At 38.3% G+C, this 19,882-nt stretch overlaps 1 protein-coding gene across 17 annotated transcripts in view; it reads right to left on the reverse strand.

Annotated features, from left to right (window-relative positions):
• fchsd2 (FCH and double SH3 domains 2) overlaps positions 1-19,882 on the reverse strand; it is a 185,442-nt gene that overhangs the window by 122,044 nt on the left and 43,516 nt on the right. For all 17 annotated transcript variants that reach the window (XR_015514578.1, XR_015514575.1, XR_015514579.1 and 14 more), the window contains exon 3: positions 15,681-15,726. Coding sequence is in view for 4 of the 17 variants with exons in the window: in XM_087292845.1 (XP_087148971.1) it covers positions 15,681-15,726 (46 nt within the window). In the remaining 13 variants the exon portion in view is untranslated. The remainder of the gene's footprint in view (positions 1-15,680; positions 15,727-19,882) is intronic.

A 19,882-nucleotide genomic window follows, 5' to 3' on the forward strand; every position in this document is an offset into this window, starting at 1 on the left:
TCGGTTTTTGCGAGATGCATCGATTTTTCCGAGATACAGCTTATATTTTTAATATAGAATGTATTTTTTATTTATTAACAAGTGTTGTCAACCTGTTTTTGGCGCATAATTTAATCGACCTACATTAAGTAAGCCTTAGCAACGGATTTGCGGATGTGCACACACTACAACTCAGTGTATCAGGTGTGCGGATGAAGCTAGTGGTGCGCCCTCAGAAAGCGTGAGAAGCAAAACAAACATTTTATTCCCCACTGAGTTTTAAATCTAAAGTATGGCAACATTATGGATTTAAGGATGGACGACATGACAGGACAGATGCAATTTGCAAAATGTGCCGCGCATCTGTAAAATACGCGGGCAGTACGACTAATCTGATATCTCACTTGAAGCGACGCCACGGTGTTGTTGTGAAAGCATCTTCCAGTGTTCCTGCATACCCGGCTTTCGCACTGCTTCAACCAGCTCCAAAAGTGGTGAGAAAAGCATTGCAAGTTTTTTTTCCATGCGCAACAGTTCTGCTCGCTCTACGCCAATAACGAATGCTATTGCATTGTTCATCTGCAAAGATATTCAGCCTAGTGTCACGGAGAACGAAGGTTTTAAACACCTCCTCCTGTTAATTTTTATTTAATTATAATAATAATAATAATATTAATAATAATAATGATAAAAATAAATGGGTGTCACGGTGGCACAGTGGGTAGTTTGACCACCTCACAGCAAGAAGATTGCTGGTTTGTTATATTTTTATTAGCCTGTTGTTTACAGTGACAGTGATGTTTCAACGCAGCATAACACTGCTAGTTCACGACCTTAAGTTTTGAATAATCAGTGGCAAAATATATCTTTGTAAAACTTGTTTTCATAGTTGAAAAGTTAAATCACAATTCTTGTTGTGCAATGCTAAATTTATTTATGTTGAAAGAGTGCAAATATATACATATTTTTTTAATATATATTGCACTTATACATTCTGTTTATCTTGAAAATACTTAAATAATATGTGCTATATGTTCTAAAATGGCCCTCTACTGTAAACTGACACTCTGGCTCTGAGAGAAGAGCCAGTTTGTAAAAAAAAGTCTTGGTTTTGCTTGGTTAATAAATAATCAAACTCATTCAATGGCACAGCATCCTCTTTTACATAATCTCATAAACTTGATCTAATTAGTTAGTGCTGAAATATCGCATCGTATCGTGATATGGGTGTGAATCGTATCGTGTTGCATCGCAATATGTCACAAATGTATCGCTAATATATCGGATCGTATTCTTTGTATCGAGATGCGTATCGGATCGGCATTATAGCTTAGATGCCCAACCCTAATATATATATATATATATATATATATATATATATATATATATATATATATATATATATATATATATATATATATATATATATTGTAATGAGCATTATAGTGTTATATATACTAAAGTATTTTAATTTTTTGAGCAAAGCATCAGAAATTAAGTTATTGCATCTTAACAAGTACTTCTTAAGCTATGGTCACAAGGAATCCTGCTTCAGAAATAACTCCTCTCCCTCAGTCATCTTTCCATCAAGCAGAGGTGGCAGTAACGCACCAAGAAAGTTTGTTGTCAAACACCGTAAAACAGGAAGAAAAAAATCATCCTTCTTCCTATCATATGGATTTACTTCCATCGGCTAGACACCGGCCTCACAGCTCAGTGAATGTCGGTGCCGTCACTTATTGATCCACGATCCGTAAATGTAGCTTGTGTGAACGCTTCTGCGCTACTTGACTAATAAAATAGCTTTGCTACTGAAAAGCTATTTGATTAAGAAAGTAGCGACGCTACCGCCACGCTACTGAGAAATGTAGTTACGCTAGTAGCGCCACTACTTGTAGCGACGCAACTGTCCAACACTGTAGCTTGGGCAGTTGGTAACTTACATATCACTTCATCACTTTAGATAGATATTATGCTAGAGAATCTTTCAAATCATCATTCAAATACTAGCTCTAAAGTGATGTTGGTAAATGACCAATGGTTCCTGCTGTTTTAATGTCCGCTGCAGATGAGAATGAACTCCCAACAGTGCCAATATACAGCCATATAGCACTGCTACGAGTGTGATATTGCTCAGAAAAATCGTACTTATTGTGCGGCATACAACATTCTGTTTACTCCCAGTGTACTACAAGCTTGTTGCAACGCAGTTTGTATAGTAACTAAAATAAAACGCAACCAAATCTGATGGAAAGTGCTCTGCATGACGAGTTGGACAGAGAAAAGATGCAACTCTGAGACTGAGAGAGGCTGAAGAGGAAAGGACATGCAGAGGAGACAGCACTGTGTGGTTATTGGCTAGCTTTGCCCAGCTATTATTGTTTATGTGCATTAGCTTGATTACGGTATTATGCTAACCAAACCTGCCTATCAATTAGCATTTTTATGATTATTCAGAGTATACTAACAACAACTCTAAGCACCCGAACATCCACCTAGGAACCACTTTGAGCACTCTAACATCCACCTGGCAACCGCTGAGCATCCTAACATCCACCTGGCAACCGCTGAGCACCCTAACATCCCCCTAGCAACCACTGAGCACCCGAACTTCCCCCTAGCAACCACTGAGCACCCGAACATCCTCCTAGCAATCACTCTGAGCACTCTAACATCCACCAAGCAACCGCTGAGCACCCTAACATCCCCCTAGCAACCACTGAGCACCAGAACATCCTCCTAGCAATCACTCTGAGCACCTAAAATCCACCTAGGAGCACCCAAACATCCACTTAGCAACCACTCTGAGCACCCCGACATCCACCTAGCAACCACTTTGAGCACTCTAACATCCACCAAGCAACCGCTGAGCACCCTAACATCCACCTATCAAACACTGAGCACCCTAACATCCCCCTAGCAACCACTGAGCACCCGAACATCCTCCTAGCAACCAATCCGAGCACCCTAAAATCCACCTAGGAGCACCCAAACATCCACTTAGCAACCACTCTGAGCACCCCAACATCCACCTAGCAACCACTAAGCACTCGACATCCACCAAAGAGGACCCAAACATCCACTTAGCAACCTTTCTGAGCACCCGTACATCTACCTAGCAACCACTAAGCACCCGAACATCCACCTAGCAACCACTAAGCACTCAACATCCACCAAAAAGGACCCAAACATCCACTTAGCAACCACTCTGAGCACCCTAAAATTCTCCAAGCAACCACTCTTAACACCCTTAAATCTACCCAGCAACCACTCAGAGCACACTATAATGCACCTAGCAAACACATTCTGAGCTTGTTACTATGCACCTAGCAACCATTGAGCACCCTAACACCCACCTAGCAACCACTGAGCACCCTAACATCCACCCAGCAAACACTGAGCACCCTAACACTCCCCTAGCAACCACTGAGCACCCTAACATCTACCCAGGAAACATTGAGCACCCTAACATCCCCCTAGCAACCACTGAGCACCTTAACATCCACCAAGCAAACACCAAGACCCTAACATCCACCTAGCAACCACTTAGCACCCTAACGTACACCTAGCAACTGCCAAGCACCCTAAAGTCCACCTAGCAACTGCTGAGCGCCCTAACATCCACCTATCAAACACTCTGAGCACCCTAACATCCCCCTATCAACCGTTGAGCACCCTAACATCCACCTATTAAACACTGAGCACCCTAACATCCTCCAAGCAACCACTCAGCACCCTAACATCCTCCAAGCAACCACTCAGCACCCTAACATCCCCCTAGCAACCACTGAGCACCCTAACATCCACCTAGCAACCACTGAGCACCCGAATGTCCCCCTAGCAACGACTGAGCACCCTAACATCCACCTAGCAACCACAGGGTACCCTAATATCCACCCAGCAACCACAGAGCACCCTAATATCCACCTAGCAACCAATGAGCACCCTAACATCCACCTAGCAACCACTTAGCACCCTAAAATCCACCAATCTACCACAGAGTACCCTAACATCGACATAGCAACCACTGATCACCCTAACAACCACCTAGCAACCACTGAGCACCCTAACGTCCACCTAGCATCCACCTAGTAACCACTCTGAGCATTCTAGCATCCACTTAGCAATTACTCATAGCACCATAACAACAGTAACCACCCTAAGTAACCTACACCATCTAGCATTAATTGCTGTGATCTAGATTACAGGATCATATCTGGCAGCTGTAGATGAGAGAAGAGCTGATGTGTGTGTGCGTTTGAGACGTGTGTGTACAGTATGTGTCAGGCATGTCTAATGTACGTCTGCACTGAGAGTTCATGCTCATGATGTGTCAGGCGAAATCAAGTCTCTCTCTCTCTGACTCTCAAAACCCTATCACTTCTCTTCCTTCTCCTGCCCTTCATCCTGTCATCTTGCCTTTTCTCCGCATCAGGAGCCAGAAACACACGGGCAACTCATTAGAGCCCCAGAACAGAGAGACAGAAAGACGGAGAAAGAGACTGAGTTTCTCCATCTGTTACTGCGCTATCCAGACACGCTCCAGTGGAAAAAGATCTAGCGATATCCATTTATCCTTGCTTCCGCCCAAACAGTCAAACAAGGTCATTGCAATGCTCCGACCTGTAGTTCACTCGAAAAAGAGAAAAAGCAGCTCTTCATAAAGGATGACAGTGAGGCTGCTGCACAATCACCTCAGATACACTGTCAAAACAGCCGGCAGACCATAATATGATCAAACCAAACGACACTAAAGAACACTTAACAAGACTTAAACTTGCCCATTAAGCTTTTCTTTACCCTTGGGGAGAAAACATCCACCTAGCAACCACTTAAAGCATCCTAGCAACCACTCTGAGCACACTAACATCCACCTAGCAACCACTCGGAGCACCCTAACATCCCCCTAGCCACCACTGAGCACTAACATCTACCTAGCAAGCACCCATAGCACCCTAGCAACCATTCCAAACACCCTAACATCCACCTAGCAACAACTCTGGGCACACTAACATCCACCTAGCAACCACTGAACAACCCAACATCAACCTAGCAACTACTTAGCAGCCAAACATCCACCTTGCAAACACTAAGCACTCCAACATCCACCTTTTTAAAAATCAGAGCACCTTAGTCGCTAGGGTCCACCTAACAACCACTTAACATCCACCTAGCAACCACTTAGCACCCTAACATCCACCTAGCAAGCACTAAGCACTCTAACATCCACCTAGCAACCACTATAAGCACTAACATCCACCTAGCAAACATTCAGAGCACCCTAGCAACCACTCCGAGCACCCTAACATCCACCTAGCAACCACTTTGAGCACCCTTACATCCACCTTTTAAACACTCAGAGCACTTTAGCAACCACTCTGAGCACACTGTAATGATGCACCTAGCAAACACATTCGGAGCACGCTAACATCCAAGTAGCAACCACTGAGCACCCTAGCATCCACCTAGCAACCACTCTGAGCACCCGAAAATCCACCTAGCAACCACTCTAAGCACACTGTAATGCATCTAGCAAACACATTCGGAGCACCCTAACATCCACCTAACAACCACTGAGCACCCTAACATCCACTGAGCACCCTAACGCCACCTAGCAACAACGAGCACCCAAACATCCATCTAGCATCCACTGAGCACGCTAACATCCACCTAGCAACCACTGAGAACCCAAACATCCACCTAGCAACCAATGAGCACCCTAACATTCACTAAGCAAACACTCTGAGCACCCTAACATCCACCTAGCAACCACCGAGTACCCTAACATCCACCCAGCAACCACTGAGAACCCTAACATCCACCTAGTAAACACCCAGAGCACCATAACATCCACCTAGCAACCACTGAGCACCCAAACATTCACCTAGCAACCACTGAGCACCCTAACAATCACTAAGCAAACACTCTGAGCACCCTAACATCAACCTAGCAACCACTTAGCACTTTAACATCCACCTAGTAACCACTATAAACACTCTAGCATCCACATAACAATTACTCATTGCACCCTAGCATCAGTAAACACTCTACGTACCATAACATACACCTTATTTCAATTTCATGTAGTTGAAATATGGCCTGAACACTTTACACTAATGCAAATTATTCTGATGTAATAATGGTATCAATATAAATATATGAATGCACTGCATTTTATGATTATTATTATAAAACTGTGTGCAACCTGACCAGGGCTAAAATGTTACAAAGAATACTTCTTATCGTTACATAAAATAACAGCATTTGATAAATATCGAGCTGCATTGATGAGTATAAGGACATGTCCAATAGCATGTTGTAGGAGTTTTAGTAAGCTTTAGCTCACTTATGGGCTAGGAATGTGTTTCAGTTTAAGCACACACACACACACACACACACACATTCTCCAGTCTGCAGTTTGAGCATCTCTCTCTGTCCCGACGGTGATGCTGAAGGTCTTATAGGAGTCGGTCTGAGCTCACAGATATAGACTGACTCCAGCTCAGCGCCACGCCCCCTTCTTTACCCCCGCTCCTCTAAAACACAAGTGTTCCTCTGTTCTTCTGGCCTGGCCAATAAAACAATGTTTATTTGTGTGGACAGCTGCACAGCGCGCCCAGCTCATGAGCGGGCCGTGAGTACGCCAGCATGCCAAGTGCGATAAAGGATAAAAGCCCGGAGCGGGTTTGAGGAAAAAAAAAACGCCTCACAGACCTGAATGGACGGCTATCAAGTTCACTTTCAGTCATTTCATTTATTAAACCAAGACTCGTCCATTCACAGGAGCGGGAATCAGCCAGAGGAACTCGCTTGTTTTGGTAGAATGTGAATGACGGCATCACCATGGCAACATCAGAATCATTTAGCATCTCTAAGCCCCGCCCCCTTCACCTGTTTTTTTGCTCATCAACAACAACAGCTGCACTTCTTTGGGGATTTTTTATCTGCTCTATTTTGTTTTTTTGCCCAGCAAAATGAAAAACAGGTCAACAAACCAAACCAACATGCTACAAGGCCATTATAAACTTTCATTTGAAGGAAACTTGTCTATCAAAATCTGATTTAAAGAGTTTTTTTTTTAAATACTTTTTTAGTATTTTTTTTTTGTTTTTGACAGTTTGTTGTATTTCTACTCGATTTGGTTTTTTTCGCACAGCAAAATAGAAAAACTGAGTAACAAACAGCTACAAGGCTATTATAAACTTTGAAGAAACCTTGTATATGAAAATCTCATTTTAAGAGTTTTTTTTTGAAGACTTTTTTCTTTTTTTGTCGTTTTTGACTTTTCTGGCATTTTTTTCTACTCTATTTAGTTTTTTTTTTCACACAGTAAAACTGAAAAAGAGTCTCGATAAAACTAACAAGCTAAGAGGTCTTTATAAACATTATAAATTACGGTAAAGAAGAATGAAAAATAATTGTGAAGGACAAAAACAAGAAAAAAAAAAAACTTTTGAAGTTAATGACTGCAAGCTCTTCCAAATTAGCAGACAAATGAATGCACTGAACATACCTGAATATAAACAACGCTGAAAATGACAAATTGTGTTATTGTTTTCATTAAAGTCATTTAAAATTAACAACCTTGAAAATCACAACAGTTCTGTCTTAAAGACTTATTTCATTTTTAACTTCAAAAAAGCACATTAGATATTTATTAACCAATTTATATACAGATGAAGTCAAAATTACTTGTCCTCCAGTAAATTTGTATTTGTATTGTATCTTTTTCAAATATTTCCCAAACGATGTTTAACAGAGCAAGGAATTTTTCACGGTATTTCCTATAATATTTTTTCCACTGGAGAAAGTCTTATTTGTTTTATTTCCGCTAGAATAAAAGCAGATTTTAATTTTTTAAAAACCATTTTAAGGTCAATATTATTAACCCCCTTAAGCTATATTTTTTTGATAGTCTACAGAACAAACCACTGTTATACAATGACTTGCCCAATTATTCTAACTTTACCCTAATTACCCTAGTTAAGCCTTTTAATGTCACTTTAAGCTGAATACTAGTGTCTTGAAAAATATCTAGTAAAATATTATGTGCTGTCATCATGTCAAAGATAAATCAGTTATTAGAGATCAGTTATTATAAACTATTATATTAATTGTTTTTCATTTCAAGTAAGGAAAAAAATTCTCAATTAATTTTTCACATTATTGATTATGCTGATATTATGTTTCAAGAGTTTTCAACTCTGTATTTAGGTTTGGTTTAAGTTTCATGATGCATCATTGCATATTATATAAATCTCATGACTTGCTTTAACTTAAATTCCGTATATAATATCATTGGTATTTGTTTCTTTTTAATCGTGTTTATTTCAGTGGCCCCCATCTTATTTAAAGCAGTGCTTTTGTTCCATTTACCTCTTCATATTCTCTTTGACACATGCAACAGAATTACTTTTTCTGTTTCAAGGATTACAACAGAAAGTGGCCATATAAAACTCCTTTTCACTAATAATCTCCCTTCTTCTTTTAGATCAATCAAGACATTTGGTCTTTTCAGGACTAATTTATTTTCTGTTTTGGGAACAACTTGTAAATGTTTTTAATTTCAGTGTACATTTAAATGTTTATTTCTTATTTGTATTTTAAACTGTTTGTACTTTTGATTATAAGTGTTTTCTTTTTAAGCTTTAGACCAGTGGTTCTTACACTTTTGTCATCGAGTACCACCTCAGAGACTAATTGTCTCGAGATGACTGAGTAACGCGAGACCTGGTGTGAGACCCAAAATGGCGGCGCCCGTCTGCTAGACAAACAAACAACTTTGGTCCACTTTGGTCTTATTTCCATTTTTTCTCCACTTTTCTCCTCACTATTCATCCTCGTGTCTCACCCATCAAAAATTGGATTATATCTTTGCATCTGGACTATTTTTTTTCCAATCTAATTAATCCAGGCAGATTAATTCCTATTAATAAAACTATTGATTAATGTCAGCCACTTTAAACATTATAAATAGTTTGAACAGTAACACTGTTCTGTGCTTATATGTAAAAAAACAAACAAATAAAAGTTAAACGTCAATGTTTAAATTAAAATATCCTTTTAACTGTTAAAAATGAAATATTACTATTCTTAAAAAAAAACTGCTGCACTCAGGGCTTTATTTGTGACGGAACATGCCGGATCCGGAACCTCTGAAATCTGATCCGGCACCTCATTTTATCGATCTAGCACTGGCTGTACTAAAATGTAAAGTATTAACACAAAGTAGACACTTTATAAACACCTGCAAATGTCACCTGGACCTCAGAAATCTTGGCTATATGTCGTCATATTTATATATAAATAATTTGATACATTTTAAAATATATAGGATATACACATGACATTTGATTCCTCCGCGTACCACCAGAAGGAAGCCCGCGTACCACTAGTGGTACATGTACCACAGTTTGAGGACCACTGCTTTAGACTGTGGGAAGTGGTTCAGGTGAAGTTTACTGCTTGTTGTTTGCTTTGTTTAGCTGTATGCTTGTTGCAATCTGTTGTACTCTATTCTGATTTATGTACTTTTTAGGGACCCCCTCGAAAACGAGACTGTTCATCTCAAGGGGCGATCTCATTTAAAACATTCAAACAAAACTATGATGTTTAGAAATATGCTGAAATAAAAAAATGATTTCCATTAAAGAGAAATTGGGGGAAAATATACAGGAAGGCTAATAGTTCTGTATTTATAACTGTATTTACACCATTTATTTATTTATTTAAATTTTTTTTTTTTGCATATAATGCAACTTAAAGCACAATTTAAGATGCACTTAAAAAAAAGTGTCATCAACCCACAATAGATTATGGCAAAAATTCATTCATTCATTCATTTTCTTATCGGCTTAGTCCCTTTATTAATCCGGGGTCGCCACAGTGGAATGAACCGCCAACTTATCCAACAAGTTTTTACACAGCGGATGCCCTTCCAGCTGCAACCCATCTCTGGGAAACATACACACACACACACACACATACACACACACCTGACAATTTAGCCTACCCAATCCACCTGTACCGCATGTCTTTGGACTGTGGGGGAAACCGGAGCACCCGGAGGAAACCCACGCGAACGCAGGGAGAACATGCAAACTCCACACAGAAACGCCAACTGAGCCGAGGATTGAACTAGCGACCCAGCGACCTTCTTGCTGTGAGGCGAACGTGCTACCCACTGTGCCACTGCGTCGCCCAGTATGGCAAACACAATTAGTGCAAACAGCACAAGTTAAATATTAACAACCCCACAAAAGCCGGCCTGCGTAAAGATTACAACCATCTGACAATTTTATGGAGAAGCTCAGTTATGAAAGTCAATTATGAAAGACTCGGGTCACACACAAGGGAGGTTAAGCAAACCGTTCTGAATGCCTGGGGTCAAAGTTCAAGTTAACCTAATCACTAATGCACACAAACAGCTGATCAGCTTCTAGAAGATAACAAAGCAGTTTCACACTAAAAGAAAACTCTTCAAGTGATCCAACTTAATTATAACCTAAATCCAGCAAACTGTTTGGCCCAAACCCTCATCTGAGCGTCCATGTGTCATGCATCTGCTGTGTGTGTGCGTGCGCTTCTTCATTAAGACCATGTGCCGTTTGCGTTTATGGCATTATAATGATTGTAAGATGATCCAGTAAATTAAACACCTAACTGCAACACGAGCATCTCATTTGATTATTTTCCTCTTTCTATTTGGAAGCTAACATCCATGCAAATACGTCTACAGCAGCATAAACCCCATAGCGAAATCTTTACAGGTTGATACAGCTGTCTAATCTTGTGCACCATAATACTGTCTTATTAAGTGCACTAAATAGTCTCAAATGCAGTTTTCTTGAGGCTGTTTGCATGACGTGCACAGAATGTGAGCTCCTAATCCAATGGGTTAATAATCTGCGGGATATAATCTCAGGATCAGTGCATTCATTCTGCCGGTTTGATGTAACGTTTGCGTGCTGACAAAAGTCAACATTCATTTTTTTTAACACATGATAATATTAGTCATGCAAAAGACCACAACACACACGATTCAGATCACATTGTGGCTGTTAAATCACACATTGAAACATTTTTACATAAGCAAAAAAAAAAAAAAGGAGGAGAGAATTGTAATTTTTATATATATATATATATATATATATATATATATATATATATATATATATATATATATATATATATATATATACACATACATACATACATACACATATATATATATATATATATATATATATATATATATATATATATATATATATATATAGCTGACATTTGTAGGTACAGACATCTATTGTGTGCGCGTTCTTGTAGGGCTGTGCAATTAATCGAAAATTCGATTTCGATTTTGGCTTCTAACGATTATAAAAAAAACATTAATCGAGATAAACGATTATTACATTATTTACGGCCCCCTTTCCAGTTGTCCTCACTTGTTGCTCTTAAAAGCGCGAAAGACCGCATGCTTGTGTGTGTGCGGCGCGCAGACAGTCAGAAGCATGCGGTCTGCACTTGGTCTCATTCGCACATTGTGACGAGCAGAGAGCACACACATCTAAAGTCATTAACGCGAGCGCTTTAATGTTCAAATAGGTGTCAAAACGCAGTGTTTAGTGATTATTCATATTAACCCTCATTGTGTAATAAACAAACGAGTTGAGGAGGATCAAAAGACACGTGAAAGAGAAACCATTAAAGTGACAGAGCACAGCTGCCGACTGTTTTATCATGATTAATAAAACAACGAGAAAATCCCTCTCTGCTCTTGACTGAAGACTTTTGTAGCTAAAGTGTTTTTCTTACGGTGAAGATGCTAAAAGCAAAGTTTGTTTCATATTTTTATTCTATTGTATTTATTTCTCTTTCCTTTGCAGGGAGTAAATAATATATGCAGTTGAAGTCAGAATTATTAGCCCTCCTGAATATTAGCAACCTTTCCCCCAATTTCTGTTTAATGGAAATAAGATTTCTGAACATAATAGTTTTAATCGTTTATTTCTAATAACTGATTAATTTTATCTTTGCTATGATGACAGCTCATAATATTTTAGTAGATATTTTTTAAAATACAAACATTCAAATTCAAAGGCTTAATTAAGGTAATTAGGCAAGTCATTATATAACAGTAGTTTCTTCTGCAGACAATCAAAAATATAGATTGCCTAAAGGGGCTAATAATATTGACCTTAAAAGAGGTTTCAAAATATTTAAATTTGCTTTTATTCTAGCCAAAACAAAACAAATAAGCCTTTCTCCAGAAGTAAAAATATTAGAGGAAATACTGTTAAAATTCCTTGCTCTGTTAAACATCATTTGGGAAATATTTATTTAAAAACAATTCTTAGAAGTGCTAATAATTTCGACTTCAACTAATAATCGTTTGGAATAATCGTGATTACAATTATGACCAAAATAATCGTGATTATGATTTTTCCCAAAATCGAGCAGCCCTACGTTCTTGGCAGTTTACACCCCTATTTAACACTGCACAGATAAACTTCAAACAGCAGGAGAAGCAGAGGTGTACTAAGACCAGACACATTTCGGTTGGCTAAAAAGAACATTGTGTTAACCTGTGAGAGTGTCTGGAAACGCTTCAGCTTCAAGTGCAGCTCAGTTTAAACACTGCCAGAAGAAACCACAGTACATATCTTCTTGACAAGCACTGAGATATTGCCGGAGCAATAAAAAAAAGATTATCTTGGTGATAAAATGCAGCAGACTCATGTCTGATGTCGAAATGAATGATAAATGCAAAAAGTGCACTTGTGAAATATGAATGACCTGGTAATAATGATCATACGTAAGGTTGGAAAATATGACAAAAATCTCATATGACTAAATAAATCATCTCATATCCTGATATACAGTATAATACAGTGTTTTTGTATAAATTAAATCAATTAATAGTTTAAAATTATATAAAGTGGTGGAAATAAATATTAAACACGTCACCATTTTTTCTCAGAAAACAAATTTCTAAAGGTGCTGTTGACTTTAAAAATTTTACCGGATGTTAGTAACAACCAAAGAAATATATATATGCAAAAAAAAAAAAAAAATCAATACAAATGAAGTTCTGTGTAATAAAATGAAAAGATGCAGGAAGAAAGTACTGAACACATAAAGAAAGGAAGGTGTAGAAGAGCAGTGAAAGTCCAGACAGCAGCTGAAATCTCTCAGTAGTTCTCCAGCAACCCTCTGCCTTTCCTCAGTGTAAATGAATATCAGTTGCTTCAGTCCAACATCTACATTAGCAGGAGGATGAAGATGGAAGATGGTTATTGTTGGTCAACAAACGCGGGTTGAACATTAAACGCGATGGCAAAGAAAGCAAGAGAGGTATTTTTGTGGACAGACGATGAGGTCGAGTTGTTACTAAACGTAACAAATGAATAACTGCACAATGGCGCCTAAAACAGACAATAGTGCAAACAACGCTCCCATTTCTGCACCCATGTTGTTGTTTACAGTACTGTCTTCCGGTAGCGTTGAAGCCATGTGTTATAGTCAAGTGATAGAGGCTTGACCAATAAGGGAAGGATACGCGATGACACAAAAGCCCCAATCAGGTAGTGAATCTTAACAGCCCCGCCTCCATTTTCAGATGTCTCCATTTTTCCTCATCCACACTAAGACAGAGCAGCAGCGTTTCAGAATGAAAACGGCCTCTCCAGCGTTTTCAAAATGCTCCGTTTTCAGTGCTTGAGAACTCCGGCGTAGTGTGGACGGATGGCGTAACCAAAGAAAAACGTATGCATTTTAAAACGAAAACGCATTAGTGTAAACGGTGCCTAAGTTCATACCGAAGGTGGTGAGAGACAAGAGCGTCAAAGGTCGCTCTGGCCGCCCTTGCGACAACGCCTTCAGCTCCGGCAAAGAGAGTGTCAAAATTTGCTACATTAATCTCGTATTTAAAGGGGCCGTTGCAGCATATCATATCAGTTACATTCCTGCATAAACATGCTTTCTAGCGTAAAAATGTTCCGTACTTTTTATCAAATTCATTTAACAATGGGAAATCAAATTGCTTTTGTTGTGGCTTTGCTGCACTTAATTATCCAATGTGTGCATATGTCTGAAATATCCTGAGGCAGCTGTTTTGTACTGTACATGAGATTCCCGCTTTTTAAAGTAAAAAAAAAAAAAAATATATATATATATATATATAACATTAACGTACATCAGTAACTCGCCAGAAACTTTTTAAATGCACGTTCCTGTAAGAAAACACTGCAAATAATTGGAAATCCAGCAACCGCAATAATCAAACCCTTGCGAACAACTGTAGTCGGAACCAAAGTTTACAAGTCTGTGACTCCTCTCAAGCAGTGGGCTTCTACATTCTGATTGCTTGCCTCCGAACCACATCATAGTTCATAACCATAAAGCTGACTTGAACTCTCCTCGACGCCCACACCGGCGAACATGCGCTGCTCCTCATTGCTTATTGTCGCTGGCTCCCATTCAAAATGAATGACTTCCGGCTACTTTGACGCTCTCACCGCTTTCCGTGTGAACGTACAGTCAGCTTCTCACAATACATAAAAAATGATCATTTTATGTTATATAAAATTAAGATAACGCAGTCTGGAGGACAAACTGAAGTGCATGATGAAGCAATATAACAATTGAGAAAAAACACCACAACCCATTTCCTAATGTAAACTACAAGACAGAAGCCCATCAGACCTGGATATATAGCAAAGTTACATCTGATATTAGAATTTTATTAGTAATATTTAATAAGTGGATAACTCTAAACGCATGTGTAAATAGGATTTGAAACACTTAAACATTTTCATTCAATCAGCCTGCTTTCATAGGTAGAAAAATAAACCTGTTTCACGTTCTTATGCAAATGGCCTTTTCATAGACATACACCTGCTTAAAGAACCCGCAATCAATTCAGGAAAGAGGTTGACAAAACAGAAGGATTCACTACAACCAAAAAGCACATTATAAAACATGTAATTAGTACCAAAAAGAAGCATTTAAAAAAAATAAATAAATAATAATAAATAAAAAAATCATACTTCATGAACTGCTAAGCTTTAGTTGGAACCAAACCGGTGCGATTTTCCAACATTCAAACAGCGACAGAAGTTTGGACAAGACTTCTGGCAGGATTTGTGCTCAACTCAACCAGGTTCACAGTGATTAGCTCAAATCTGTTGACAAATTCTCTAAAAAAACTGTCTCATTAGCGCACAAAAATAAAACCTCTGTCACTATTTACTGACCCTTGACTTGTTTCAACCCAAGTATCTTTCTTCTGTCGAACACAAAAGAAGACCATTTGAAGAAAGCTGAAATCTTGCAACCACTGACTTCCATAATAGGATAGACAAATACTATGAAAGTCAATGGTTACAAGTTTCAAGCTTTCTTTAAAAGTTCTTCTTTAAAATGTTTGAAACAAGAATAGGATCATTAAATGATGATGGACTTTTCATTTTTGGGTGAACTACTCCTATTGAATAACCTACTGAAGCCACAGATTTCCAGTGGTCCCATAGTAATAGACAATGGTTTTGGGCTGTAAGAGCATAAGAGTAGTGAACATCTGCAATGGCTTCAGTGTAACATTAATCAACGCAACAGAGCTGTAATCAACAAAACACACTCAAACCCTCTGATATCATCATCATAATCATAATAATCAGGAAAGACGGAAAGCGTATTCTCACCTGTGCGTAATCTCTCTCCAGAGTGGCCTTCTTCTGGCTGTAAGTCCTGCAATTAAGGAAAAGCAGACAATGACTTTCAGGCAACAGAACAACACAAGAATAACAATCAGCCTGTATATTTAAAGTCAACAGCAAATGGTGATTGCATTCATTTGCATGAAATAAAACCGAATATTCAACGATAATAAATAAATTATTTCATCCTGAAACTCGACTATGTTTGCTATTCTTTATGCTGTTGTGATAAAGGCCCAGATTATGACATAGAAAATAAACATTACATTTCATTTAGGTTTCAAACATTCAAATACACATAACTACAAACAAAACATAACATTTAAGGTTTGTAAACTACACGTGGATGTCTACGAAGATGGCAATAATATTTATTTTTCAATAAATCAGTATGGTGTGCTTCAATCATGTAAGATACACACTGTTTATGTTACTAGAATATTTCTCTATTCCTCTCCCAGATAAACAGTTGCTTACCTTTATGCATTTCGGCAGAAATTTTTTTATAAACATGACGTAAATCCAGAAGCTCGAATCTTTCCTGTGGTTGTAGCTAGATGGGATGCAGCCGTGATCGGAAAATTAACGAGAAGTGTTAATATTATTTATTAAATTACGCAATAATCGTATTTCATTAGTGTCTAGCCCTACCCCAACCCTAAACCCAAACCTCACAGTATTGTAAATATATTATTTGTTGTACAGTGTGATAAGCATTTTGCTATATTGATGCGAATTTCCTCAGCTGTATCCCATCTAGACTTCACTGCAATGCAGGAGAGGGTGAAGTCTAGATGGGATACAGCCGCGGATCCTCACGTCAATATAGCATAATCCAATAAATTACGATTTTATTAGATTATGCTATATTGACGTGCGTATCCTCAGCTGTATGCCATCTAGCTAATAAAATATGATTAATGTGTAATTTAATAAATATTATAAATATTTCTCATTAACTTTAGATCACAGCTGTATACCTTCTAGCAACAACGGCGCCACCAATTACCCAGAATTATTCATTTTCAAAGTGTCTTACTCATAAATGCTAAGAACTGATCATCAGGCTGTGAGACATGCAGTTTTTTAACATTCTTCACTGTTTTGGTTTTCAAACTAGAGGGCAGAAAACATCCAGACAGTGGACGGTTTGAGCAATGCATCCATCTCCCTTCACTTCTGCTATCCTTGTGCATTACAGATGAGTCAAGATGACGCAAAACCATCAGGTTACTGTTTTGCTTCGCTTTTCTTCCCTTTGATTCCTCTTCCCATAATCCCATCCCTCCACTGCAGCCTTTGATTTCAATTTAAAAATCACTTAAACTCGTTGCACATGTGTTCAAAGTCGCAGTGGGGTCTGTTGTATCTTATGGGGGCCGGTTTGTGTTTATGAGATTAGTGTGCGAGTATGTGGACTCGGCGACATTGCTTTTTACGCAAGACAGGAATTTCCGCACCTCCCCCTGCCCGCTGAAATACTTCCAAATACGCAGGAAAACCAAACTGCAGGACCCCTCTGTGTCCCGAACCCGCCGTCCTATCAAAACAGGCCCAGATGCTTACATAGAGCCATGGTTTATGGGGGAAGAGGTTTCGTGTGGTATGTCACACATGCTTGCTCATCACTTTTCACCTTCCGAGGGTCCACAGGCCAGGTTTCCTCCATATACACTCTCAGAAATAAAGGTATAAAAACTGTCACTTGGAAAGTAACTCAGAGGAATATATTAGTAGCTAATGGGTGCAGGGGTGGATTTATCGATTTGGGCACCCAAGCAATTTCAGCACCCTTTGTATTTTTATGCATTTATTTTTACTTTTATTTTTAGCTTAATGTATTTTATCACTCCTCATTTGCATCTTAATGTAATCTACACAATTTAACTGATTTGTTTGTCTGGACTGATCCATGATTCAGAGTAGGGGAGACACATTTGCATGTATAATAATTACATTGCAAATGTATTTTTTAGACCCTCACCATACAAAATATGACAGAATCAAAATCAAATCACATTTATTATCACTACACTGGTCTCATGATTCGGTTATGATTATCCTGCCATCAATTCGGTTCAATTCGATATCTCGGTGCATCACAGTGCATTGACGATGCTTTCCATACACCGATTTATATTTACTTCACAGCACAGCAATTCTTGTATTAAATTGGATAAATATATTTATATTTATATATTATTTGTGATAAAATTGTCCTTAAAGGGTCACAAAACACCAAAAGACCAGTGACCAGCTGATCTGCTGTTTTAGAGTCCCTGTTTCCAGATTATGGGACATCTGATGACCCTTATGGGTGACTAAAACAGGGTTACTCAATATTTCTGATTGGGCTACAGCCACTCTGAACCTCAGTTTAGCACCGGCGATATGTTTTTGAACAGCAGCAAATCAAAAGAAATACACATTACCATCAAGAGAAAGCATAACGGCGTTTCCCACGTCATAACTCAAATTAATTCTTTAGCCAATCAAGGGCCCCTTCTTCCGCGGGCCCTGGGGCTTTAGCCACACTTAGCCCTTACATTAATCCGACCCAGTCTGTTCTGTACAGGAGACACAGAGAAGATTGATTGACAATGGTCTACAGCCAATCAGGATGCAGAACACAATGTGTTATAAAAAATAAACATGTCATATTGCACACAAAAAAATCCACAAAACGGCGAGACCACGAAAGGTGGACTGCGTTATAGTGAGGAAACAGTATATATATATATATATATATATATATATATATATATATATTTTTTTTTTTTCCTCCTTACTGCAATGTCAATATTTGTTTGTTTATTATTATTGTTTGAGTTACATATCTTTCTGAACTGTTTAGAAGTTTAATCGTGTCACGATTAAATTTAATAATAACTGTGCTGTTTTAATATACTAGCAATGTAAATAAAGGTTTTCAAAATTTTTCTTCAAAACTACATTTGCAAGTGCCTTGGACTGATGATTTGGGTTAAAACTGTAACTTTAACGTCCAAAAGTAGACATTCATAATGATTCAAACTTTAAAAATCAGCATTAAAGGTTACAACATGGTAAATGATCTTAAGTCACGAAACACCAAAACATGTTTTGAGCTGTTGACATGTCGTATACGTGTCTCACACTGCTAAAAACACTATTAGGACACATATATCTCACTAAAAAATGAAAATTGGTTGTTTTTGTTATTTCTAGCAAATTCATACTTCTAGTATGAAACAAATTTTTGAAGCTGCGTCACGGGCATGAGATAATAGCGTGTATTGCAGTATGTAGACTGGACGTCTGTACCTGGGAGTACCGTATTACGTCTCTGAGTGGGCTGCATCTATTTATAAGTAAGACTTGGTTCAAACCAATCAGTGCGCTCTATTGTGTATGAGGCGCAACTTCCTTAATATGCATGCTAGCTTCGAAGACTTTTTGTACCTGAAACGGTGTTCAGACGGCAGAGAGACGCCACGTTGTGTTGCCAAAACAAGTGGGAATAAAAGAAGAATTGTTTGGAGTTACGGGTCATTAGTGTTGCTTTTATAATGTTGCTTTTTTACTGCAATGTCAATAATTGTTCGTTTATCATTATTGTTGAAATTGCATATCTGTCTGAACTGTTTAGAAATGTAATCGTGTCACGATTAAATTTAATAATAAGTGTGCTGTTTTAATATACTAGCAATGTGAATAAAGGTTTCAAAACTTTTCTTCAAAACTACATTTGCAAGTGCCTTGGACTAATGATTTGGGTTAAAACTGTAACTTTAACGTCCAAAAGTAGACATTCATAATGATTCAAACTTTAAAAATCAGCATTAAAGGAAATAACATGGTAAATGATCTTAAGTCATGTAACACCAAAACATGTTTTGAGCTGTTGACAGTCGTATACGTGTCTCACATTGCTAAAAACTCTATCAGGGCACCTATATTTCACTAAAAAGTGGAAAATGGTCGTTTTTGTTTCTTTGTAGCAAATTCATACTTCCGGTTTGAAACAAATTTTTGAAGCTGCGTCAGGGCCATGAGATCTTAGCATGTATTCCAGCATGTAGACTGAACGTCTGTACCTGGCAGTACCGTATTACGTCTCTGAGTGTGCTGCATACATTCACGGGTAAGGCTTGGTTTAAACCAATCAGCGCGCTCTATTGTGTATGCGGTGCAACCTCATTAATAAG

This window comes from Danio rerio, chromosome 18 (assembly GCF_052040795.2).
Source record: "Danio rerio strain M-AB ecotype USA chromosome 18, GRCz13ab, whole genome shotgun sequence".
Taxonomy (NCBI): Eukaryota; Metazoa; Chordata; class Actinopteri; order Cypriniformes; family Danionidae; genus Danio; species Danio rerio.